At 49.5% G+C, this 26,162-nt stretch overlaps 2 protein-coding genes across 5 annotated transcripts; both read left to right on the forward strand.

Moving 5' to 3' along the window:
- The first annotated feature begins 1,942 nt into the window (after positions 1 to 1,942).
- Positions 1,943 to 21,395, forward strand: MPL (MPL proto-oncogene, thrombopoietin receptor). Of its 3 annotated transcripts, none has more exons than XM_087865790.1 (12): positions 1,943 to 2,528; positions 2,678 to 2,810; positions 3,129 to 3,307; positions 3,845 to 4,143; positions 4,536 to 4,698; positions 4,958 to 5,084; positions 9,944 to 10,122; positions 10,285 to 10,427; positions 12,367 to 12,526; positions 12,692 to 12,788; positions 14,867 to 14,954; positions 21,279 to 21,395. In XM_087865790.1, exons 1-12 carry the CDS (start codon positions 2,450 to 2,452, stop codon positions 21,327 to 21,329), a joined length of 1,698 nt encoding a protein of 565 aa, XP_087721916.1. In that variant the 5' UTR covers positions 1,943 to 2,449; the 3' UTR covers positions 21,330 to 21,395. The 3 variants fall into 3 exon arrangements, with proteins under 3 accessions (XP_087721916.1, XP_045655732.1, XP_087721914.1); XM_045799776.2 differs by lacking the exon at positions 21,279 to 21,395 and adding an exon at positions 15,160 to 16,838; XM_087865788.1 differs by lacking the exon at positions 21,279 to 21,395 and adding an exon at positions 15,160 to 16,838 and having other exon boundaries at positions 2,449 to 2,528; positions 2,705 to 2,810.
- Positions 21,371 to 26,123, forward strand: CDC20 (cell division cycle 20). 2 transcript variants are annotated; one of them, XM_045799777.2, is made up of 11 exons: positions 21,371 to 21,507; positions 21,600 to 21,829; positions 21,945 to 22,093; positions 22,182 to 22,278; positions 22,464 to 22,592; positions 22,692 to 22,888; positions 23,002 to 23,096; positions 23,210 to 23,438; positions 23,597 to 23,722; positions 24,623 to 24,740; positions 25,880 to 26,123. In XM_045799777.2, exons 2-11 carry the CDS (start codon positions 21,649 to 21,651, stop codon positions 26,056 to 26,058), a joined length of 1,500 nt encoding a protein of 499 aa, XP_045655733.1. In that variant the 5' UTR covers positions 21,371 to 21,507; positions 21,600 to 21,648; the 3' UTR covers positions 26,059 to 26,123. The 2 variants fall into 2 exon arrangements, with proteins under 2 accessions (XP_045655733.1, XP_087721917.1); XM_087865791.1 differs by having other exon boundaries at positions 21,379 to 21,494; positions 21,624 to 21,829.
- The last annotated feature ends 39 nt before the right edge of the window (positions 26,124 to 26,162 follow it).

Here is a 26,162-nt window from a genome sequence, read left to right on the forward strand (position 1 = left end):
GCATCATGCAGGACCTTGTATCCCCAGGCAGGACCTTGTTGGCCACGAGAAGGTATTTGGATATTATTCTAAGTGCAGTAAGAAATCATTAGCAGGTTTTAAGCGCGGGGGGGGGGGGGGGGGATTCTGATTTGCATTTTAAAGATCTCGCTCTCCTGTGAAGGACTGCAGGGCAGGCTGCCCCGGAAAGAGTGAAGGCAGGTAGGAAGCTGCTGCTTGGACTAGGACGGTGGGACGTGGTAAATAGTGTTCACGTTCAGGGTACGTTTTGAAAGAATATCGAATAGGACTTATTAGCGAATTGAATGTAGGGTAAGAGAAAGATAGGAATCAAGGAGTACTGAGGTTTCGGGTTTGATCACTTGAGTAGACTGTGGTACCATTTACAGGGGTGGGTAAGACTAGAGGAAAAAGAAACAAAATCACAAGCTTCAGGGTGGGAACCAGAATGAAGAGTTTTACTTTGGCCATCTTAAGCCTAAGGTGCCCATTAGAGGTGCAAGTGGCGATGCCAAGCAGGCCAGGGCGACCCAGATCCGGAGTCCCGGGGAAGCCGCAGCCAGAGATACTGATTTTGAAGCCCTCAGCGTACACAGAGCATCAAAGCATTGGGAGTGTGTGAACAGGAAAGATGTGTTTCCCCTCTCACTTGCCCTGGAGGTTGGGTGGCCCGTGACAGGGGGCTGGGGGAGGCATCCAAAGTCATCCCCATTGGACAGAGGAAGCTGGTCCTTGTAACCTGAGAGCTGGTCAGGAATCAGGACAAGCCTGGCCTCAGGGACTTCTTGCAGAGTACTAGTGCCAGAGAAACTAAGACCTCACAGGAAGGCGGAAGGGTTTCCATTTACTCCCCGCCAACCTGCCCCTCCAACCTCTCTGTAAGTAACATTAATTCAGGAGAAGGAGAAAAGGTTGATACACACTTAGCCTCTAGAGCCAGCAATGGTAGCCCCAGCTGAGGCTGGAGAGGCTCAATGTAGGAGCTCATGGCACATGTACTCCTCTCCATCCCTGCAGGAGTCAGAGCTTCTGGGGCGCCTGGGTGGCGTCTGCCTTCAGCTTAGGTCATGATCCCAGCGTTCTGGGATCGAGCCCCGCATCCGGCTCCCTGCTCAGCGGGAAGCCTGCTTCTCCCCCTCCCACTCCCCCTGCTTGTGTTCCCTCTCTCGCTGCCTCTCTCTCTGTCAAATAAATAAATAAAATCTTAAAAAAAAAAGAGTCAGAGCTTCTGAGAGGCGGTGTAAAAGCCACCCACCACTACAGCTCCCAGGAGGCAGCCTGGCCTTCAGACAAGGCATCCTACCTACTTTCGCTGCTAATGTGGAAAAGATGACCACGGCTGAGCCACTGAGGCCGGCGCTTCTCAAACTCAAATGTGTGTTCCAATCATCTGGGGATTTGCTCAAGGGCAGATCCTGTTTTAATAGGCCTGGGGTGGGGCCTAGGAGTCTGCATTTTAAAAAGATTTTATTTATTTATTTATTTATTTATTTATTTATTTATTTATTTATTTATTTAACAGAGAGAGAGAAAGAGGGTGCACAAGCAGGCAGAGGGAGAGGGAGAGGCAGGGTCCCCGCTGAGCAGAGGCCCTACGATGCGGGGTTTGACCCCAGGACCCCAGGATCATGACCTGAGCCAAAGGCAGACGCTTAACTGACTGAGCCCCCCAGGCGCCCCAGAGTCTGCATTTCTAACAAGCACCCAGGTGCTGCTGCTGCTGCTGGTCTGCAGGCCACACTGGGAGTAGCAAAGGACAAGAGGCAGCTCCGGAGACTCCCCTCCGGGGAGGGCGCACATCCGGTTCCAGGGAGACCGTGTGTGCGCACCGGGTTACAGAAGCCGTTCAAGCGGCGATAGGCACCGGGCGTTACGGCTGCGGCGGTCATCTCTCGGTGGAGTCCGCCTTCCTGCAGCGCGGCGCAGCTGTCCAGCGCTGGGCTCGGAAGCCCGACCCCTGAGCTTTACCTCTCGGTAGGTCTGAATCTTAGGGCAGATCTTCTCACTTCCTGCATCTCGGTTTCCTCATGTCTATAGTGGAAATACTACTACTGTGAGGGTGAGCTGAGTTAATAGACACAGAGTCCTTAGTAAGTGCTCAGTAAATGTTGCTCTTCCTGTTGATAATACACGCTCCTGTGATAGTTGACACAGACACACGCGGAGGCTCAGTCTCCTGGTTCGTGGTCAAAAATGTAACCCCCATCTCTCTCCGACCAAAAGGCCTGTACCTTCTCTTGCAAATTCCTCCTACCCTCCTGCCCACTCCCACTCCCCCTCCCCTGGCCCCTGGCCCCAGTGTGGTCTGGATGGGCCCCACAGGGGCAGGGACAGGGACAGGACGTGGGGCTGTATCTGACAGGAACCTGAGGGGCTGGCCTGGGAGGGGATTGGGGCCCGGCTTCCTGAGGGGAGGATGGGCTAAGCCAGGCACACAGTGCCGGAGAAGATGCCCTCCTGGGCCCTCTTGGTGGTCACCTCCTGCCTCCTCCTGGCCCCCCAAAACCTGGCACAAGTCACCAGCCAAGGTGAGGTGTGTGGAGGGTGGAGATCACCTATACCCAGGAAGAGGGAGCCCTGGGAGGGGTGCAAGGTAGGAGGCTCCCGCCAGCCCCTTACTCTTGCCCATAAACATGGCTGGGGGCACCCAGAGCTCAACTCACCAGCTGTTCCTCAGATGCCTCCTTTCTGGCCTCGGATGCAGAGCCCCTGAACTGTTTCTCTCGAACATTTGAGGACCTCACTTGCTTCTGGGATGAGGAAGAGGCAGCACCCAATGGAACATACCAGCTGCTGTATGCGTACCCAGGGTATGTGCTGGGCTGTGCCACACTCCCCTATATCTGTCCTGTCCTTACCTCAGCTGAGCCCAGCTCCCGTAGCTTCCCTGCTTTGGCCCTGTCAGAGGACTACTGCAAGTACATGCCCTCGGTAGCCACTTAATGAACAGATGTGCTTTGGATATCCCCAGCGCCAGCCCCTGCATAATCCCTAATCCCACCTATCCCAGCCACTAAGCAGAAAAGTGGCAGTAATGGAAATAGAAGTTGGGCTTGGGCCCGGACCTGGCTTCTCAGGGCCCGTCATGGTGGCTGTGTCGGTGGAACAGACTTCTCCTACGCCCACAGGGAGAAGCCCCGTGCCTGCCCCCTGAGTTTCAAGAGCGTGCCCCCCTTTGGGACCCGATACGTGTGTCAGTTTCCAGCCCAGGATGAAGTTCGCCTCTTCTTTCCATTGCACCTCTGGGTGAAGAACGTGTTTCTGAACCAGACTCTGACCCAGCGAGTGCTCTTTGTGGATAGTGTGGGTAAGGGCCATCCCTCTGTCACCCTGGCCCCTCTATTTGCTGCCCTCAGTCCAGCTCCTAGGACCAGACTGGCCTGTGCTCTTTTAGGGCAATGTGGATGCCGTTCATTACCAGACCACCAAGGCACCTCAAGACCCCCTTATCATTCTTCGCATCCAGAGCTGGATTTCATTTCACACCAGAGACAACCTTGCCCCCCCCCATCATTAATCCATTCATTGACTCATTCAACAGTTACAGAATACGTACTATGTGCCAGGCACTGTGCTAGGTGACAAGGATACAGAGATGAAGAGATCCCTGCTCTTGAGAGCACTGAGTCTAACAAAGCCGCAGTGAGGTCACTGTTCTAATGAGGAAAGGAGAATAGGATATGGAGCCTCCTTTGCCCTGGCCTCCAAGAGAGCAATGGCCTGTGATCTTCTAGAATCCAGGGGCTGCCCCCAACCCAGCTGCAGCTTCCCTCTCTACAGTCCATGGTTTGAACCATAGACTGTGGCACTCAGAGAGTTCTGACGTACCCTGTCTTGCCCTCAGGCTTGCCAGCTCCCCCAGATATCATTAAGGCTTCGGGCGGGAGCCAGCCAGGGGAACTTCAGATCAGCTGGGAGACCCCAGCTCCCGAAATCAGTGATTTCCTGAGGCACGAACTTCGCTATGGCCCCAAGGATCCCAGGAATTCCATTGGTCCCACAGTCATGCAGCTGCTGCCCACAGAAACCTGCTGTCCAGTTCTGCAGAGACTAAACCCAGTCCCAGCTCTGCACCAGCCTCCATGTGCTCAGCCCATGATGCCCCAACAGGATGGACCAGAGCAGACCTCCCCAACTAGAGAAGTATCCTGGCCTTCTTCTGCCCCACCTCCTATCTCCTATCCCAAATTTTGCCCCAAGAAAGGACAGGCCATACTTTGGGGATTCCAAACTGGGTTGGTCCTTTGGGAGTTAGTATGGGCTTGGGAGCCATGTCCATTTAGGAATCTCCCAGTTTGGGTCATTCACACCAACAAAATTGAGTGTTTCAGGCCTTTGAGTTAGTGGGGATTTCCCTAAAAAGCTCTGAACACCACCTAAAACCCACTGACCTGGCCCCTAGTCTGTGTGCGTATCTATTCACTGAGGAACTGGGCATCTCTCCGCAGGTATGCTATGGGGCTTCAAATGTAAGAGCTGGAGGCTGTCTTGGTTGAGGCAGACCTAGATTCTGAGGCTGTGGTTCTTCTCCCAAGGCTTCATCTCTAACAGTGAGGAGTGGAAGCTGCCTCATCTCAGGGCTCCAGCCTGGTAAATCCTACAGGCTCCAGCTGCGCAGCCAACCCGATGGGGTCTCCCTCCTTGGCTCCTGGGGATCCTGGTCCCTCCCTGCAACTGTGGACCTGCCTGGAGATGCAGGTGAGTCAACGAAAGAGTGGGAAGACGGGGAGGAGATAGAAAAGATCTCTGGAGAGGTCTGGACTGGATATGGAAGCTCTGAGAACCATGGTCCTTCCTGATAACCTTGAACTTGCCACTGGACAGACAGAGTGAACTATATTCAGGGAGAGAACAAAGAATGGGGTAAATATTCCAAGTTATGTGTGTAAAGATAATCTGGATACCCTATAGAGTGGGCATGTGTTGACCCTCATGGGACTTCCTTCTGTTAATTCAGTGGAAATTGGACTGCAGTGCTTTACCTTGAACCTGAAGAATGTTACCTGTCAGTGGCAGCAACAGGACCATGCTAGCTCCCAAGGCTTCTTCTACCACAGCAAGGCACGGTGCTGCCCCAGAGACAGGTGAGAGTTGAACTGCTGATTGAGCTAGATGTCCTGGGAGAGAGACAGGGTCATGCAGAAAGGGAGAGATTGTTCTCCATCTCCTTCACATCCCTTCCTTGTCCCAAAACCAACTGGTCTCCATTCACTCATCCTCCAATAGTTGTTTTACCTTCCCAACTTCTTTCCATCCCCATTGCAATGCCTTGGTTTAGTCCAGATTTAGTCGTATCACCTGGACCACTGCAACAACCTACATTCTCATTCACCTGCCATTTATCCCCTGTGCTGCTGACAGAATGACCTTTGTTAAACTCAAATGTTGGATGGCCTTCCCCTACTCAAATACGTACTGCACCTCTCCACATTCAAATACAATCAACACTTTGCCTTCAAGAATTACCACCAAGCTCCTCACTCATCTGTCACTCCCCACATATCCAATCTAAAACCAAGTCTTGGGGTTTTTTTTTTTCAAATTTTTATTTAAATTCTGGATAGTTAACATACGGTGTAACACTGGTTTCAGGAGTAGAATTTAGTGATTCATCACTTACATACAACATCCAGTGCTCACCGTAACAAGTGCCCTCCTCCTCCTTAATCCCCATTATCAACCTCAGTTTGTTACCTATCATTAAGAGTCTCTTTTGGTTTGCTTCCCTCTCTTTTCTTTCCTTCCCATGTGTTTATCTGTTTCCTTTCTTAAATTCCACATATGAGTGAAATCACATGGTATTTGTCTATGACTGACTTATTTTGTTTAGCATAATACACTGTAGCTCCAACCACATCGTTGCAAATGGCAAGATTTCACTCTTTTTGATGGCTGAGTAATATTCCACATATATATGGAATATATATATACCTACACACACCACCTCTTCTTTATCCATTCATCAGTCAATGGACTTTTGGGCTTTTTCCATAGTTTGACTATTGTTGGTAATGCTGCTATGAACATTGGGGTGCAGTACCCCTTCAAATCTGTATTTTTGCATCCTTTGGATAAATACCTAGTAGTGCAATTGCTGGGTTGTAGGAAAGTTCCATTTTTAACTTTTTGAGGAACCTCCATACTGTTTTTCAGAGTGACTGCACCAGTTTCCATTCCCACCAACAGTGTAAGGGGTTCCCCTTTGTCCGCGGCTTCGCCAACACCTGTCGTTTCTTGTGTTGTTAATTTTAGCCGTTCTGACCAGTGTGAGGTGGTATCTCATTGTGGTTTTGATTTGTATTTCCCTGATGGTGAGTGATGTTGACATCTTTTCATGTGCCTGTTAGCCATCTGTATGCCTTCTTTGGAGAAGGGTCTGTTCATGTCTTCTATCTATTTCTTGACTGGCTTATTTGTTTTTTGTTAAGTTTGATAAATTCTTTGTAGATTTTGGAGACTAGCCCTTTATCTGATAAGACATTTGCAAATATCTTCTCCCATTCTGAAGGTTGCCTTTTAGTTTTGTTGACTGTTTCCTTTGTTGTGCAGAAGCTTTTTATCTTGATGAAGTCCCAGTAGTTCATTTTTGCTTTTGTTTCCCTTGCCTCCGGTTATGTTTCTAGTAACAAGTTGCTGCGGCCGAGGTCAAAGAGGTTGCTGTCTATATTCTCCTCTAAGATTTTGATTGTTTCCTGTCTCACATTTAGGTCTTTCAAACATTTTGAATTTATTTTTGTCTACAGTGTAAGAAAGTTACCAAGTCTTGTTGGTTTTACCTACTAAATATCTCTAGAATCTGTCCACTTTTGTTCATCACTGCCATTGCCCTAGTACGAGCCATCATGATGTCTCACTTGGACTACTGAGGAGACTTATTAGCTGATCACCTCTTAAATCCTCCAAATCATTCTCCACATAGGAGCCTGAGTGACCTTTTAAAGTGCAAAAATGAACATAACACTATCTGCTTAAAAGTCTTCGCTAGCTTCCCACTGATCTTGGGATTAAAAAAAGAAGAAGAAGAACCCCGTTGTGTGACCTTACAGAGTATTAACAGACTCAGTCCCTGAATGCCTCCAGCTTCATCTTTACTAGGCTGCCTTTTCCTCTCTATGACTCTTTGGTCCCCTTCTATCTTCCATATTCTCTCCTGCCTCTGGGTTTTTGTGCATGCTGTCTACCCAGCCCTCCTGTCTTAACCTTCAGATCTCAACTCAAATGTCACCTCTTCAGGGACCCCTCCCCTGATCTTCCTCATCAGGTCCAATAGTACTATTATACATACTTATTGCACCATTTACCTCTCCTTCTTAAGGAGTTCATAGTTACAATTTCACATTTATACTTTATGTGGTTATTTGACTAATCTCATTCTGTCTCAGAACTCCAGTTGAGAGGGGCTGATCTTGACTATACATGATCCCTAAGGGCAAAGTCAATGTCTCCTCTTACTCACTAATGTATTCTCACCTACCACAGTGCCTGGCACTTAGCAGTTACTCAGTAAAAAACGGCTAAATTAATGAATAATGAAAAAACCACCATTAACAATTTTAATGTGCTCTTCCAGTGTTTCTATGTACTTCTATGTGTCTATACACATTTCATTTTCAATTTGAATTGGATCACATTATATATATGGTTTGCCAACTTCCTTTTTTTACTTAAAAATGTATCTTGGAGCCCATCACAAAAATGTAACTGATTCTTTTTAATAACTGCACAGATTTCCATGGTCTAGAGGTGCCATGAATGGATTAAAGGGGAGCAAAACTGACGTCATCATTTCTTCCGCCAAAACCTGCTCCTCCTCCTGTTGTCCTCCATCCTACCATCAACCCAGTTTTCCAGGCCTGACATGGTGATTTCCTCCACTTCTGCCTTTTCCCCACCCTCCAGGTCCAATCAGAAACAGTCTTACCATCTCTACGTCTTCAGTATCCCTTGAATCCATCACTTTCTCTCCACCTCCATAGCCACCACCCTGTTTCTGGTCCTCATCACTTCATACATGGAGACCATGAAAGTGTCCTATTGGATTTCCCTGTTTCTAGTCTGTCCTCACAAATTCTTTCTTGCAAATTGCAGTTACAGTGATCTTCCCAAAGTACAATGCTAATTATGACAAGTTTTTGCTTAAAATCCTTAAATGTCTCCATGATTACTACAAGATTAAGTTCAAGTTCCTTAGAAAGGCCATAAGACCCTCCATGATCTTAGTCTGCCTTCTCCCATTTACCACTCACCACCAGGCCCTCTAAGCTAAGAGCGTTCTGTACCACTTAGAATTTCCCCCAAAGCACCGTATCCTTATCTGTGCACAAGCATGTGCCTGGGATGCCTGTTTGTCCCCTTTGCCTATCCTATTTATAGTCCAAGACTCGGTCTAAGCGCTGCCTTGTCCAGGAAGTATTCTCTGACCCTCTGCATCTGGGTTAGATTATCCTCCTTAATACCCCCCAAACCAGCCAGTGCACACCACAGAAAAATACCAGCTATCTGTTTTTTTGCCTCTCCCACTGGAATGAGAGCTCCATGTTTATTCCTCTATGTATTCATCGTGCCTAGCGTGGTGCCTGGCACATGGTATCAATTACTTGTTGAATAAAGAAGTAAACACATAAATACATAAGTAAATAAGAGCTAGCCATTTAGGGATTATAATCAAGAAGGAGACATGATTCATTTGTTCAATAAACAATTATTGAGGGTGACTATGTGCCAGGCATTGGGGCTAGAGTGACAAAAGTGAAAAGTTTCCACATTGTTGGGACTTCCATTTTAGTTGGGGAGGGGGGAAGGGAGGGGTGACAAAGAAGTGAAGAGACCCATATAACCTGTTATATGGTTATATGATAGAGACTAAGTGGGAGGATGGGGGCAGTGGGTGCTCATTTAGACCGTGTGGTCAGAGAAGTCCTCACCTGGAGGCCTAAATGGCAAAAAAAGAACGAATGACATGGAAAACTAGAGTCAGAGCAGTCGAGGGCAAGGCGAAGTGCAGAGGCAGTACCTGGGGCATATCTGTAGCAGCGAGAAGGCCCACGTGGATAAGGGTGGCAAACTGGTGTAAGAACCATAGGAGATGAGAATGGCCAGGTAGGGAGGAACTGAACCATGTCGAGTCCTGTGGGCCCTGGCATGGAGTCTGGATCTCATTCAAGACGGGACAGGGAGTTATGGACGGATTTCAAGCAGAGAAGTGACATGATGTGACTTTCCTCTCGGAAAGGTATGTCTCTCTGTGAAATGACGCAGAAGCAAAGGTAGAAGCAGACTCACCAGTTAAAAGTTTGCCTTAGTCCAGGCCGGAGGCAGAGGCGGTTCACCGAATGTGGCCGTGGGAAAGATTCAAAATGGACAGATTTGTGATCTCGTCTGGACATTATCAGATCCACATTCTGGAAGCAAATTCTGATGGCCATGTGGAGAAGAAACGCCATAAGGGAGTGGTGAAAATTAAGGCAGAAAAGCCAGTGGGGAGGCTGTTACAATCATCTAATATGAGAATATCACGGAGAGGTGACTAACAGGCCTGCTGTATGAGATTAAAACATGAGGATCTTTCCACCAGAGAGATGAAGGCTCTTTGAAACAATCCTGTGAAGTAAGGATTTTTAACCCATATTACAGATGAGGAAATGGGAGCAGAGATCAATCATTTATGAGTTGTATACCAATAAGCCAAGACCTGAGTTCTAGAGCCCAGGCTGTTTTCATGAATCATCTAGCTCTTCCCTTAAAAGGAAGAGGCTGGACACCAAAGTCAGCTTCAGAAAACAAAACATCATGGCGGGAAGAGAAAGAGAAAGCCTTGGAAGCCCATCCAGGGGAGGAGTTCGATTACAATCCCTACAGGCCAAATCCCCTGTGGGATGGGAACTATCAAGGTTAGTTTCGGAGGCAGGCCTGATTCAATAACTCTATTGGGGATGATTCTTAGGGACCCCATCTGGGAGAAGTGTGAAGAGGAGAAAAACCCAGGATTCCAGCCCTCCCAGTTCTCCCGCTGCCACTTCAAGTCACGAAACGACAGTGTTATTCATATCCTTGTGGAGGTGACCACAGCCCAGGGTGCTGTTCACAGCTACCTGGGCTCCCCTTTCTGGATCCACCAGGCTGGTAAGAACTTTCTTCCCTTCTCCTCCCACCTACTTCCTGCCCCTACCGCCCCTGACCCCATGCCCAGGATCACCAGCTCTGGCACTTCTGACCCATGGCCTTGGGGGCATGATGTCTCATGCACAGAAGGGCTTAGGCCAGTCCCTGCTGGCCTCCCTGTAGTGCTCATCCCCACTCCAAACTTGCACTGGAGGGAGGTCTCCAGTGGGCAGCTGGAATTGGAATGGCAACACCCATCATCCTGGGGAGCCCAAGAGACCTGCTATCAGCTCCGATACACAGGAGAAGGCCATCAAGACTGGAAGGTATGATCGAGGATAAAATGCCCACAGATCTCAGTACACAGGGTACTCCCAAGTTTCATCAGGTCTGCTATCAAGAGTGAAGGTATCCATGTATCTGTGTCTGGGTTTGTATATCTGTGTCGATCTGATTCAACTGGTATCTTAATCTTTCTTGGGCATCTGATACTGTTCACTACTCCCATTTAAAATTTTCTCTTTCCTTTGCCTTTGGGATATCAGTCCCCTGATTCTCATACTACTTCTCTGGCTGAACCTTCTCCCTTTTTCCTGGCTCTTCCTTTTCCACCCTTCCTTAATATGTTTTGCTTCCTGTAGTCCCATTCTAGACTCTTCTTTTCTCTTATAGTTTTAATGACTACGCATTAACCAGCCCAAACTTATCATTCCAACACCCATATGGAAAGGAACTTCTATGCCCTAGGTAGATTACCTAAACTTTGGAAGTCTCAGTTTTGTCACTGGTGAAATGGAGATACAGTATTTATCTTCCAGAGCTGTAGTAAAAAATTAAATATATAAATATCTAGCATACTGCGTGGCAGATAGAAGGTACTCAATATACATTAAATATTACTTGCTCTACTTTTATTCTCATTAACCATATGTATATACAACCTCTTACCAGACAGCTCTGCCTAAAAGCCGCCAGGGGCATTTCAGACCCAATATATCCAAAACTAAACTCATCCTCCTCCCCAAGTTTATCTTACCTTTGTATTGGGGTATGTTACATTCAGTAAAACACATAGATCTTAAATATACAATGGATCAATTTGTACATGTATACACTCATCTAACCATTACCCAGATCAAGCTATAGGTTATTTCTAGCACCTCTGAAGCTCCTCAAGCCCCTTACAGTCACACACACCCCAAGGTAACCACTCTTCTGACATCACCATGGATACGCTTTGACTGTTGTTGAAAACCTGAGAAAATAGAACCAGGTGGTATTTTGTCCTCAAACTGACTTCTCCGTTCGCTGACAGTGACTCTACCACGTACCCTGTTATCCAAGCCTGGAATCACCCATAACTCTTCTTCCTTTTCCCTCCTCTCTTCCCTCCATCCATCAGCACGGAAGTTGAGTTTATAGTACTAACAGTCCTCAAATCCCTACTACCACTGCCCTTAGCTCATCTTTGACCACCCGGCCTGCGCGTCCATGCCTTTAACACACTGAATTACTCTGTAAGCCCCAACCAAGCAGCTCAGGCAGCATGACGTGCGTCCTCATGCTCCCATTCTGCCTTACGTATATCATCATTATAGCACTAATTACTTGTAATTATTTACCGGTTTGCATGTCTTCCTCATGAGACTTGTGAGAAACCATGCTCCTTTATCCTTTTCCCCAGTGCCTAGCCCAGTGGCAGATCCCCAGCAGGTAGTGAACGTTTGCTACGTGATGGCTAGTCTCCCCGCTTGTCCGCACAACGCTTGTTCCCTCTGCTTGGAATCTGTCCCTGTACCCTCAGCACCTAGCATCCGCTGCTGGATGCGCGTTACTTGTGAACAGTCTGTGTGGCCCTGAATAGCTGAATGTGCCCGGGGTTTCCGTCGCCTGACCTGGACCCGGGGGAGCGCTTCTGGCGGGATGTCCGCGTGACCTGGTCAGTCTGCACTTGTCTATGCATTTGTGTCAGGATGAGTAGTCGGTTCTCTGTGCAGACGAGGTCTGCGTGCCAGCGTGTGTGTCGGGACGTGTTTCTCTAAGGTCGTGCGTCGGGAGGGCGAGGCTCCCTGTCGGGGTGCTCTGTCTTGCAAGTTTTCGCCGGGATGCATGTATTCTGTCAGGGAGGCTCTTTGGGGGGGGGATCCCCGGAGATTCAAAGCGGTAAACCTTCGGCCAAAAGGATGCCAGGCTGTCGAGGCCCCGACCGACGCGGGCGCAGCGCCGCCGGGAGCCTGCCCACCGGCCCGTTCCCCCTCTGCGCAGGTGCTGGAGCCGCCTCTCGGGGCCCAGGGAGAGACCCTGGAGCTGCGCCCGCGCTCCCGCTACCGCTTGCAGCTGCGCGCCAGGCTCCACGGCCCCACCTACCAAGGCCCCTGGAGCGCCTGGTCCGACCCAGTGCCGGTGGAGACCACCTCGGACACCGGTGAGGGCTCGGCGGCGGGCAAGGCGCTCTGCGGCTGCGCGAGTGGGAGGGGGCGCCGGCGCAGCGAGGGGCGGGCGCTGAGGGGCGCCGAGGGGCGGGGTCCGGCGGGCCTGGGGGCGGGGCTCCGGCCCAGGGCGCGGAGGTCTGACTGGGTTTGTCCCCTAGCCTGGATCTCCTTGGTGACCGCCCTGCTCGTGGCGCTCGGCCTCAGCGCCCTCCTGGGCCTGCTGCTGCTGAGATGGCAGTTTCCTGCGCGCTACAGGTACCGCCCCGGTCACTCGGGAGACGGGTGGGGCCGGAGGCGTCTAAACAAGCCTCCCAGGGTTCCTCTGTGGCGCCCGTGCTCCCGAGGACCGAGGACCGCATGTCCACACCTGTGCTTCAGCCCCTTCCTGCACTCTCCCCTGGGAGTCGCACGCTTGCTCACCCTCTAACAGGCCCGCTATACCGGACCCCTCGAGCAACCCCACCTACTCCCATCTCAGTAACGGGCTGCTGTCCGCCCGTCGCCCAAACTGGAACACTGGGCGCCTCCCCCCCTTTATCCAGTCCGGCCTGGTCTGCTCCTTCCACCGCCTAATGTCGCTCAAACAATGGGCCCCTTTTTTCGCCCTACAAACACTACCGGGCTCGCTGAAACAGAGCCTCTTCACCCTCCAATCTGGCCTCACACAGCCACCCAAATAATCTTTCTAAAACGCACACGTGCACTTGTCACTCCTCTCCTTAAGTCTTATTCCTAGCTCCGAGGATAGAGTCCAGACTCTGGAAAGTCCAGACTCTGTAGCATCTGCCCCCCCCCCCCCCCGCCAGCCTTTCCACCCCCTCCCACCCTGTGCATCGGCTTTGCCAAGCTGTTGCTGATTTCCTCCACAAGTCCAGTGGTTTTACTTCTCAGTGCCTTTGTATGCGCTGTCTCCTCTGCCAGGGATCTCCTCCCCGCATGACTAACACGCCTTCATCTTTAAATAACTTTCTCCACCAACTCCTAGAAACCTTTCCTCAACCCTCCCTTATGGGTTACTCTCTTTGTGCCCCAGTACAGACCTCTACCACAGCACCAGTGGCATTTCACGGTATTTCTTTCTTTGTAAGTCTTCCCTATACCTTATTTGGTCATCTTTAAATCCTCAGCACAGTGCCTGCCAAATAGCATACCCTTAAATAAATGTTATTAATGACTTGTTTATCTGGGAAGACTAAGGCTGAAGAGAAATGTCACTGGAAGTTATAAACATGAGGATAGAAAAGTAAAACAAACAAACACGAGGATAGAGTCCGTACCACCTCAGTCCTTCCTCTGGTAACATCTCTTGGTTCTTGAGGACTTGGAAGGTGACTCCTCCAGGCAGCCTCTCTAGGTGACCCTAGACTAGGTTAGATGTCCGTCCTCTATGCTCCCATCTCTCCTTGAACATGTTTTTCTTCGAATTTTTAATTCACTCATCTGTATGAGCAGACCGGATTGTAGCCTCTATGCAGGTAATCAGATCCAACCAAGAAGTTGGGGGAGAAGAGGAAGGAGATGCTGCTGAACCAGGCAAACTCAGCTCCCTGTCCTCACTTTGCCAGATAAGTCTCACTCCTCCCCTGGAGAGATATAAGTGAGGTCACAAAAGAAGCCTGAAATGTTGTTCAACTCAAGTCTATCCATGTGGAAATATGAGCCTCAAGAATCGCAGGGTCCCCCAACTTACCTTAGTCCACACTCGTCCCAGAGAGACCACCTTCCCCATAACTTAGTAATAAGCCCCTCTGGTTCTCTTCATTCACCCAGTCAACTAATTTCTTGAGGACCTACTATAAGCCAGACAGTGTTCTATCCCCTGGAGATAGAGGGCTGAGCAAACAGACAAAGTCTTTGTTCTCATGGAGTTTATATTCTAGTGGACTGAGACAGACAGACACAAATATATGTGATAATATAACGTGTAAACAATAAGTCAAGTGCTATAAAGAAAAATAAAGCTGAGCAGGAAACAGGGACAGGGAAGGGAGCTGGTACTATTTTAGACATGGCAGTCGGGGAAGGCTTCTCTCTCAGGATGACATTGGAGCAGAGACCTAAATGAAATGAGGGAACAAATCAAGAGGCACAGGGAATAGCAAGTATTAAGGCCCTGAGGCAGGGATATTTGAGGACACTAAAAACCCTTTTTTGAACCCCCCTTCCCTCCTTTTCACCTACGCCCCTCTAGCTTATCTTATTGCCCTGACTAACTCTTACTTCTCCAAGCCTTACTGCCTAGCCTCAGCCTCAACTCCCCGCCACCTCAGTGTTCTCTTCCTCCCTCCCAGTTCACTCCTGTGACTCTCAGTCTCCTCTTCCTTCTCCCCAAGGAGCCTGAAGCATGCCCTGTGGCCCTCACTTCCAGACCTGCACCGGGTCCTAGGCCAGTACCTTAGGGATACGGCAGCACTAAGTCCAGTAAGTACATTCCCTTCTCCACTCCCCAGCACCAGCCCTGCCTGGAGTTGGATCCTTGCCCGATTGCACACTTTTCCAAGGCCCTTACCCAGCAGCATACCATTCCTGGGCCCTACGCCCAGCTAACCCTCCTTCCTGCACCGTCCAAGTCCTCCTCCCCACTGCGCCTGCTCTAAGACAGATTCTTTCCCCCCATCTCTCCCAGCCTAAGGCTGCAGTCTCAGATGCCTTTGAGGATGTGGAACCCAGCCCCCTTGAAATTCTACCCAAGTCCTCAGAGAAGATCTCCGTGGCCCTGTGTTCCTCCCAGGCCCAGATGGACTACCGAGGATTGCCCCCTTCTTGCCTGGGGACCATGCCCCTGTGTGTGTGCCCACCCATGGCTGAGTCGGGGTCCTACTGCACCACCCACATCGCCAACCATTCCTACTTACCTCTGAGCTGTTGGCAGGCCCCTCTCTCCCCGTACCCTGGACAGATCCAAACCCGCCAGACTTCTTTTCCCAACCTCCCTACCCACCCCAGCCCCACAACACAAACATCTCAGACCTCACGTCCATCCCCCTCTGTCTGTCCTCATAGTTGGGCTCCCCGACACTGACAACGTTTGGTACTGCTGCAGACAAAAAGCCAGGACCCTCCCTCCTCACGCCAGGTTCATTTGACTAAGCTCCTCTAACTCACCTGCTTTCTCTCTCCTCCCTAATGCTCCACTCCTTGAAAAGACGTCTCCACATCCCCGCTTCCCATTTGCTCTTCAGACTACTTCAGTTCGTTCCCCTACTTTGCTAACAAAACCACTCAGGCAGAATTCACGTCAAACCTTGTGATTGCAAGGTCCGGTAGGATCTGGTCAATCCTCAATTTATTTGACCTGTCTGCGGCATCTGTCATGGTGACTACTCACTTCTTTAAATTCTCTCCTACCTCGGCTTCCATAGTACCACCATCTCTCCTGGCTCTGAGTATTATGAGTAGTTAAAAGCATAAACTCTATAGTCGGAGCTGGGCTTCTATTGCTCTCTTACCCACTTGCTAGCTGTGTGACCTTGGGCACATAACTTAAAAGTCTTTGTGCCTTGATTTTCTCGTCTATAAAACAGAGATGATGCCAGAACCCCACAGAGTTGTGAAGAGGATAAGTGAGCTAGTCTAAGTAGAGCACAGTGCCTAGGACGTAGTATGTTTACATCTGCACTATTGTAATTATTCCTTCCTGTTCTGTTATCCTGGCGTCTCTCCCAACCCTTAATTATTGTAGTTCCTCAAGAGTCCACTGCCTTTCCTGTCAGCCGACCATTGCAAAGTTCTCATCTCCAGCCCTGACACCTACCATACTTGCGCTCTTTATGCAAGAGCCTTTTACATGTCTGTCTCCTGCTACTAGGTTGTGAGCTCCTTGCGGGCCAGGGCTGTGATTTATTTGCCTTTGTCCCCCAGCACCTAGAGCAGAGCTTGGTGCATGATAGTAGGCCTTCAATAAATGTTTTCTAAATGAAGGAAATCTTTCTAGACAATGCCAAGTGCCCTCATCCTCTAGGCCATTCAGTTGCAACAATAAATGTGCTTAGGTCAGGGGCGCCTGGGTGGCTCAGTCGGTTAAGTGTGCCTTAGGCTCGGGTCCTGACCCCAGGGTCCTGATCTCAGGGTCCTGGAATCGAGCCCGCACTGAGCCCTTCATTGGGCTCCCTGCTCAGCAAGGAGTCTGTTTCTCCTTCTCCCTCTGTGTCCCCCTTGTGCGTGCACTCACGCTCGCTCTCTCTTGCTCTCGCTCTCAGATAAATAAATAAAATCTTTTTAAAAATGTGCTTAGGCCATTCTGGTTATGGATTCCCCTGACTCATTCAAATTCACAAATAAATGGTATTTTTTGTTTGTTCCAGACATACCCACTGTATTAATCAGGGTCTTGACAGAAATAGATGAGACACTCAAACTGGGCATCTCGGTGAGAGTTTAATAAAGGGCATGTTTATAAAGATAAGGCAGGATTTAGGAAAACCGTCAAGGAAGAATGCCGTACCCCAGTGCTAACAACAGCTGGGAGCTGGTACCACCCCAGGGGGGAGTGTGGTTACTAGACGTGGAGACTTTCTCTAAGAGAGGGCTGCCTGACTGGAGTGGTGACCTTCGGTAGAGAGCCAGCCTGTGAGGACACGGCAGGGAGAGAGTCGGGAGGATAAATATCTCAGGCTCACTCTCCCTCCACCCTCCGTTGTTCTCCTCCGTGTTCGTTTGCTAGCACTGCCGTAACAAAGGACTACACAGTTGGTGGCTTAAACCACAGAAATGTCCTGTCTCACGGCTCTGGAGGCTAGAAGTTCAAGCGTCATTAGGGTTGGTTCCTTCAGAGAGCTGTGGGGAAGAATCTGTTCAGGCCTCTCTGCTAGCTTCTAGTGGTTCCCTGGCACTCTTGGTGTTGCTTGGCTTGGAGAAGCAATACCCCCATCTCTGCCCTCATCTTCACATGGCGTTCTCATGTGTGTCTGTGTCCAGGTTTCCCCGTTTTATAAGGACACCAATTTCACTGGATTGAATGACCCAAATGACCTCATCTTCATTAATTATATCTGCAGTGATCTTACTTCCAAATAAGGTTCCACTCTGGAGTACTGGGGCTTCAATTCAACATATGAATCTGGCGGGGGGGGGCACAAAATTTAATTCATAGTATCCTCCCTTTGGTGGAACCCAAACAGAAACCAAAGACCAAGGGGATCCATTGATATAGGCCATATAAATCAGCTTCACAAGGCACAGGGTGTGGTAGAAATGGATGTAAGAGTAGGTCTGAGTGGGACAAATGGATGACATCCAGTATACTCATTTTCCATAATTCCTTCCCCTAGCCATGGTCAGGGCCCCAACTCTAACGCTAGGGACTCAAGACTAGGATTGAGATCCAAACCATGGAACTTCTCACATTTACACCCACTCAACCATCATGTCTTGACCACTTTTACCTACTAGGGTCCATCTCCTCCAACGGCACTGAGCTACTGCTTCAGCCCTCTAACTAGTATCTCTGCCTCCAGTATCTCTCCATAAACCCAACCTGTGTGCTGCCTCCAGAGTGATCTTCCTATTCATCCCACCTCGTACCCCTAAATCTTTAGCTTTACTCTGCAGAACCCAATCTCTTCTTCGTCTAGTGCTTTCCTATGGTAGGATTAAAAGTATTAGCATCATGCCAAGCACATAGTAAATACTCAATGTTTATTGAGCTAATTTTGTTATCATCCCAACTGGGCTGTTCCACTGCCTAGATGTCACCTATATTTTATTCCTTCCATGCCCTTTGCTTTCCTAGACTCAAGTCCTTCAGGTGGGAGTTCTTCCATCTAACCAGCTCCTTGGCCTCTAATTACCCTTCTCTAAAGCCTTGTTCTCCTTCCCTTCAGTGTAAGAGGACATGATCTCTCTTTCCTAGACTGGAAAGCTCCCTGTGTTTTCTTTTTCTTTTTAAAGATTTTATTTATTTATTTATTTATTTATTTATTTATTTATTTATTTATTTATTTATTTGACAGAGAGAGAGACAGCCAGTGAGAGAGGGAACACAAGCAGGGGGAGTGGGAGAGGAAGAAGCAGACTCCCAGGGGAGCAGGGTGGAAAGCTCCCTGTGTTTTCTACCCCATTTTTTCCTGGGTAAGGTAACCCAGGCACCTTGTTCTATCAGCTGGCCTTTGCCCGGCTTCTTTCATTTCCCTTGGCTCTTTTGCCTTCACCTTCAAACATGCATTGGCCTCTTGGTACTGGTTCCCTCAAGTTCCTGTGCACTGCCCCTTTCTCAATCCCAAATTTCTCACACAAGTATCCCATGTTTGCTGCCTCTACACTGTCCCCATCCCCCGCCTTCTTTCTGCAGCCCCTGCTCCAAGCACTCACTCTTCTGATCCAGCTCTCTCCAAGGTCACTGATGATTTATTTGTCAATGGCCCAATCTGACCTTTTCTGCCATCAGTCTTCTTGACCATTTTGCATATCTTAGAATTCCTCCCTCTTCAAGGTCCATGTCAGGATAATCTCCACTGGCTTCTTTCATTCCTTTATTGTAAAATGTAGAATTCTCTGAGGTTGTCCCCTTATTTAGACCCTATCCTTCTTTTTCTCTACAGTTAACCTTACTCCAGAAGCTTTCTGGCCATGTCCTGCGTTCAGATATGTTTTGCTTGGCTCCTGTCTATGCAGAAACTCATTGATTCCACAATGCCTAGCAGATAAAAGTCCAAACTCCTTAGCTTAACCTTTAAGGCCCTGACCAGCCTGACTCTAAACAACCTCTTCTCCGTTCTTTGAGGTTCAAGGTCCCCCTGTTTCCAACCTCAGGTCATCCAGGTAACTGGAAAAAAACACAAAACTTCAAAATAAAAAATAACAACATTAAGTTTGGGCTAAGAGCACTAGATTTTTCTCCGTCATCATCAGAGTTGATCCAGATAATGATTGAAAACATGCTTTTTCCAGCTTCTCTCTGGGACAGTGTAGCATATGGTTAGGTGTGCAGGCGTAAGCCAGATAGTTTGGTGCCGCTAGTTATTTTTGGCGGTATGCCTTCGGGCAAGTCTCTAACCTTTTTCTGACCCAGTTTCTTTGTCTATAAAAAGGGAATGGAGTATCTGCCTTGTGGGATTAAGGATTAAAGTCAATAATGTATGTAAACTGTTTAAACACAGTAGTTAGTAGATGGCCAATAAATGGTACCCATTATTATCTTTATTATTGCTGCTTCACCTCTAAGCATATTCACACAACTCATTCAAGTCCTTATTAGAGCACTGGATTGAATAGGAGTCAGACCTGGCTTCCCACCAACCGTGTGGTCCAGGGCGAATCCCTTCCCTGGGCCTTGGCTTTGTCATCTGTGAAATATGGGTATGTTGCCAGGGTGGGGAGGGTGCACCACGCGCAGATTAGGCTAGTGGATCTGCAAAATTCCTGACCCCTCTGAAGCCCCATGGAGATAAGCCACCGTGTCTCTCCAAAGGCAGTCCAATCTTATCTCCAGATAGGCAGCTCTGAGTCCTGATCTTTTTCTTGACCTTAAGGAATTCATCCCTTCTCCAGCCTCATTTTCCCTGTCTGGAAAACAACAACAAAACAATTTTTAAAGAACAAACACACGTGCTACTTCCTTCCTCGCAGCGCTCCTACAGGCACCAAGCTAACTAGCTCTGGCCTTCTTTCTGCTCCTAAGCTTCTCAATTCCTTCCCCACCGCTGCCCACCTGCCGCCTTTCCTTTCTCTGAATGGCTCAAGTGCTTTAGGTCCCTCCACCGAGATCTGCACCTAAATATATCATCAATACAATCCACATGCAGTTTTTTAAAAAATTTTTTAGATATGTATTTTTGAAGTATAGTCGACATACAGAGTTATGTTAGTTTCAGGTATACAGCATAGCAATTTGATAGTTCTATGTATTACTCAGTGCTCACCATGATAAGTATAGTCACCATGGTGACAACCATATATTATTATACTATTATCGACTATATTCCCTATGCTGTGCTTTTCATCTGTGACTATTTTATTTTATTTTTATTTTTTTTTAAGATTTCACTTACTTATTTGAGAGAGAGAGAGAGCAAGAGCACAAGCAGGGGGGAAGGGGCAGAGACAGAGGGAGAAGCAGACTCCCTGCTGAGCAGGGAGCCAGACATGGGACTCGATCCCAGAACCCTGAGATCATGACCTGAACTGAAGGCAGACACTTAACCAACTGAGCCACCCAGGAGCCCTCTGTGACTATTTTACAACTAGGAGTTTGTACTTCTTAATCCCCTTCACCTGTCTTACTCATCACCCCACCCACCTTGTCTCTGGTAACCATCAGTTTGTTCTCTGTATTTGTCTTTTCTGTTTTTTTCACTTTTTTTCTTTATTTTATTTTTTGGATTCCACTGTAAGTGGAATTACATCGTATTTGTCTTTCTTTGACTAATTTCACTTAGCATAATACCTTCTAGGTCCATCCATGTTGTTGCAAATGACAAGATCTCATTCTTTTTTTATGACTGAGTAATATTCCAATATATGTGTGTTAATATGTATCTTTTTTTTAAGTTTTTATAGTAATACCAGTTAGTGAACATACAGTGTTATATTGGCTTCAGGTGTACTTAAGAGTGCTTCAACAATTCCACACATCATAACACGCGCACTCCCGGCGCACATCCCACGCATTTCAAGCGCGAAGGGGAAGCCGAGGAATGAATGGAAGCGGCTCGGGAATGCGGCCCAGCGCAGGCCCCGCCCCCAGGCGCGCCCCGCCCCGCCCCGCCCCTCCTCTCTCGCTTTCAGACACCCGTTTTCTGGGGACAGGTCTTAACCCTCTCACTCTTCAAATCACGTCCCATGGCTGGGTTCTCGTGAGATCTGTGACTTGCACCGGAAGACCCGCCTCCTGTGCCGTAAAAGGCCAATGGGCGAAGGCGACGGTTGCGGCGGTTGGGTTTTGAAGGAGCCAATGAGTGCTCCGAGCGGAGAGTTTAAGAAGCGTAGGTCGGCACCGCTCAAGCCGGTCCGCGATTGGAACCTGCTGGGGGTGAAGGTGAGAGGCGGCCGGGGGTCCCGGGGCGGCCGGGGTAGCCCTGAGTGAGTGGCCAGCCGTCCCAGATCGAGCACGGTCGCCTTTTCCTCCAGGACTCGGCGGGCACCCACTCCAAGGACCCCAGCCCCTGCAGACGCCCCCATGGCGCAGTTCGTGTTCGAGAGTGACCTGCACTCGCTGCTGCAGCTGGACGCACCTATCCCCAATGCACCCCCCGCGCGCTGGCAGCGCAAAGCTAAGGAAGCCGCGGGGCCGGCCCCCTCACCCATGCGTGCGGCCAACCGATCCCACAGCGCCGGCAGGACCCCAGGCCGAACTCCCGGTCCGTGGGGTGCGGCGGGACATCGGGAAGGGACAGGGGATGGCTGAGAGCGGCCTTCGTGCCTCCTCCCCCAGGAGCCTGGTCAGACTCTCTGGCTTCCCTCTCCCCGCCCCAGGCAAATCCAGCTCCAAGGCTCAGACCACTCCCAGCAAACCTGGCGGTGACCGCTATATCCCCCATCGCAGCGCTTCCCAGATGGAGGTGGCCAGTTTCCTCCTGAGCAAGGAAAACCAGCCTGAAGACAGCCAGACGCCCACCAAGAAGGTATGTGGCCCAGAGGGGCTTAAGGCCCAAGACCCGCCTGTGTAATCTGGATCATGCCGTCGTGCCTCACCCCTACCCTTTGTGCCAGGAACACCAGAAAGCCTGGGCTTTGAACCTGAACGGTTTTGATGTGGAGGAAGCCAAGATCCTTCGGCTCAGTGGAAAACCACAAAATGCCCCAGAGGGTAAGACCCGAAGTTCTTGGTTCTTGGAGGGAGGTGTCAGCCCATCCCTGGGGTTGAGGGGAGATGCCTGTCTGTTCTTCCCACCTGAGACGGAGGAGAGGGGAGGTATTGACCTTCCAGGCTAGGGGCAGGGGGAGGAGTCAGTTGTCCCGGTGTGTGGACCCACTCCTTTGCCGTTGCCACAGGTTACCAGAACAGACTGAAAGTGCTTTACAGCCAGAAGGCCACGCCTGGCTCCAGCCGGAAGACCTGCCGTTACATTCCTTCCCTGCCGGACCGAATCCTGGATGCCCCTGAAATCCGGAATGACTACTGTAAGTGCAGCCTTCTCTTTGCCCATTGGATGGAGGAGGAGGGCCCGGGGACCAGGCGAACAAGGAGGCTCATGCTCTTCCCTTTCCCTGCCCTGGCAGACCTGAACCTTGTGGACTGGAGCTCTGGGAACGTACTGGCTGTGGCGCTGGACAACAGCGTGTACTTGTGGAGTGCTAGCTCTGGTGACATCTTGCAGCTGCTGCAGATGGAGCAGCCTGGGGACTACATATCTTCTGTGGCCTGGATCAAAGAGGGCAACTACCTGGCTGTGGGCACCAGCAATGCTGAGGTGCAGGTGAGACCTGTCCCTGTGCCGCAGTTCTGTGGCGCCCAGACCCAGGGGGCTTGTCGGGCAGGAGGGTGTTCATGGCAAGTCACAACCTGATCCCAGCAGCCTTCTCTCTCTAGCTATGGGATGTGCAGCAGCAGAAGCGGCTTCGAAACATGACCAGTCATTCCGCCCGAGTGAGCTCCCTGTGTTGGAACAGCTATATCGTGTCCAGGTTTGTGGTGGTAGCTAGTCTGTTGTGAAGTCAGTCTGATCTTTGCCAGCTCTCCCGAGGTACGCCTTGGAACTGAAGCACCTCACTGAACCTCATTCCCTTCCCCCCTGCAGTGGCTCACGTTCTGGCCACATCCACCACCATGATGTTCGGGTGGCAGAACACCATGTGGCCACCCTGAGCGGCCACAGCCAGGAGGTGTGTGGGCTGCGCTGGGCCCCAGATGGACGACATTTGGCCAGCGGTGGCAACGATAACTTGGTCAATGTGTGGCCTAGTGCTCCTGGAGAGGGCGGCTGGGTTCCCCTGCAGACATTCACTCAGCATCAAGGGGCTGTCAAGGTGAGAGTGGGTTGGGTTGGGGCCTCTGCAGGCCCTCCCCCAGAACCTGGGCACTCTTAAGGGGAGATGGGATGGTAGGATTGATCGGGATTGCCCTGTGACCCCTGTAGATCCTTGTCTAGTTCTTGTACCTGCTGACCCCACCTTATCCTACCTAGGCTGTAGCTTGGTGTCCCTGGCAGTCCAATGTCCTGGCAACCGGAGGGGGCACCAGCGACCGACACATTCGCATCTGGAATGTCTGCTCTGGGGCCTGTCTGAGTGCTGTGGATGCCCAATCCCAGGTAGTCTTTTGCCTGTTCCACCTCTCCCTCCCGGAAGTATTCTTACTCTGTACGGTCTTCCTTGGGCAACTGTCCCCTCCAGTGGCTTCACCGACTCTATACCCTGATGATTTCCAAAATTCTAACTCAGCTCTCGTTCAAGAGGTCCAGACCATACTAATGTCCGTGGCTTAACTCCAACCTCATGTCCTATAGGCAGCAACACCCTAATATATCCTAAATTAAATTTGTCACTTCTTATCTCCCTGAAATGTGTTTCCCCTCCTCTTATATGGAGAGAGATAGAACTTATTCAGAAATCTGCAAAACTTCTAGAATCTTTCTTCCTCCTCACCTAGTCCCCAAAACACATCATTTTTACCTCAGTATCATTCACATGGGTCCCCTCCCCTCTTGGTCACTCTTCTTCCCGGTGGAGGCCCATTGCACTGATCTCTCAGCACCCTTTTCTTATCTCCTCCAGTCTGTCCTCTGCACTGGGTCTCGTGGTCTGTTACTGTCCTAAAACCCTGCAGGAGCTCCCTATCACCTGCAGCGCTTAATCCACATCGGGTGGGATGACATTTGAGGCCCTTGCTGGTTGTCTCCCTGCACCTACTCCAGCTTTCTCTCCTTCCACCCTCGTCTCCCCCTGCAGCCTTCATTCTGTTCTAAACTTGGGCTCTGGAGCCTGAGTTCAAATTCTGGCTTTGTCACCTACTTAAACTTCCTTCTTCTTGATTCCTTATCTGTTAAAATGGATAGTAATTCTAACTCTCAAAAAGCTTTTATAAGAACTGTGATGATTCAAGTCTGAATCTGGCACCTGGCAGGGTGCCTAACACTCAAATGGACTTAGTTCTCATTTGAGTAGTGTTGGCTCTATGTATGTCGTGCCCACACCCCAAACCCTCTCCACAGGTGTGCTCCATCCTCTGGTCTCCCCACTACAAGGAGCTCATCTCAGGCCACGGCTTTGCCCAGAACCAGCTGGTTATTTGGAAGTACCCAACCATGGCCAAGGTGGCTGAGCTTAAAGGTAGGTGCTTATCAGATATTTACCCAAAGGTACAAAAGTAGTGATCCGAAGGGGCACCTGTGCCCCAATGTTCATAGCAGCAGTGTCCGTAATAGCCAAACTGTGGAAAGAGCTGACAGATGAATGGATGAAGATGTTGTATGTATATATACAATGGAATACTACTCAGCCATCAAAAAAAAGAAACCTTGCCATTTGCAATGACGCGGAAGGAACTAGAGGGTATTATGCTAAGTGAAGTAAGTCAATCAGAAAAAGACAACTATCATATGATCTCACTCATGTGGAATTTAAGAAACAAAACAGGATCATAGGGGAAGAGAGGAAAAAATAAGACGAAACCAGAGAGGGAGACAAACCATAAGAGACTCTTAATCATAGGAAACAAACTGAGGGTTGCTGGAGGGGAGGGAGGTGGGGGCATGGGGTAACTGGGTGATGAGCATTAAGGAGGGCACATGATGTAATGAGCGCTGGGTGTTATATGCAAGTGATGAATCACTAAACTCTACCTCTGAAACAAAAAAAAAAAAAAAAAAAGGAAAACCCATGAGGGGAACAGGTTTGAAGTGAACGGTGATGAGTTTCCTTTTGAACATGTTAAGTCTGAGCTGCCTCTGAGATACTAAGTTGGGGTGTCAGTCAAGCAGTCTTATCTAAGACTAATAAGCCACTGACACGTACCTCTGAAACTAATAATAGATTATATGTTAATCGAACTTAAATTTTAAAAATGGGTCAACATAAAAAAAGAAAAAGGTAGGTGCTAAGTGACCAAAGCCAGACACAAAAGGCCACATATTATATATGACTATTCACATGAAGTGTCCAAAGGAGGCAAATGCAAGGAAATAAAACAGATTGATGGTTACCTTGGGCTGGGGGGAGAAGGTGATGAGGAGACTTTATGGAGCGATGAAAACATTCCGGAATTATTGTCGTGATGGTTGCACAACGTTGTGAAAATACTAAAAACCAGTCAACTGTATACTTCACAAGGATGACTTCTATGTTACGTGAGCAATTATCTCAGAGGCGTTATAAAAAACAAAAAAGGTGGGGGGCCCTCAATATTGGAGGCTGGAGGTGTGTCTGCATTTATACGCACTGCTCTCCCTTTTGCCCTCCTCGTGCCTCAGGTCACACGGCCCGGGTCCTAAGTCTGACCATGAGCCCAGATGGGGCCACCGTGGCCTCAGCAGCAGCGGACGAGACCCTGCGGCTATGGCGCTGCTTTGAGCTGGACCCCGCGCGGCGGCGGGAGCGGGAGAAGGCCAGCGCGGCCAAGAACAGCCTCATCCACCAAGGCATCCGCTGAGGACCAACTCCTCACCTCACTTGTGTGGGTTTTTTATTTTTCTAATAAAGTCATGTCTCCCTCTCTTCTCTTTGTATGACCTCTGTCCCAGCAGCCTTCCCAGA

The sequence above is a fragment of the Ursus americanus genome, chromosome 12 (assembly GCF_024610735.1).
Source record: "Ursus americanus isolate L20-20 chromosome 12, mUrsAme1.1.p, whole genome shotgun sequence".
Lineage (NCBI taxonomy): Eukaryota > Metazoa > Chordata > Mammalia > Carnivora > Ursidae > Ursus > Ursus americanus.

Excerpts from the sequence above, each read along its gene's own strand:
- MPL (XM_045799776.2), top strand. The coding sequence starts at position 2,450 with ATGCCCTCCTGGGCCCTCTTGGTGGTCACCTCCTGCCTCCTCCTGGCC. Across the intron at positions 2,529-2,677 it reads GGCACAAGTCACCAGCCAAG|ATGCCTCCTTTCTGGCCTCG; the intron begins GTGAGGTGTGTG and ends GCTGTTCCTCAG. Across the intron at positions 12,527-12,691 it reads GGAGACCACCTCGGACACCG|CCTGGATCTCCTTGGTGACC; the intron begins GTGAGGGCTCGG and ends TTTGTCCCCTAG.
- CDC20 (XM_087865791.1), top strand. The coding sequence starts at position 21,379 with ATGGGCGAAGGCGACGGTTGCGGCGGTTGGGTTTTGAAGGAGCCAATG. Across the intron at positions 21,830-21,944 it reads GACCCCAGGCCGAACTCCCG|GCAAATCCAGCTCCAAGGCT; the intron begins GTCCGTGGGGTG and ends TCCCCGCCCCAG. Across the intron at positions 22,593-22,691 it reads TGAAATCCGGAATGACTACT|ACCTGAACCTTGTGGACTGG; the intron begins GTAAGTGCAGCC and ends CTGCCCTGGCAG.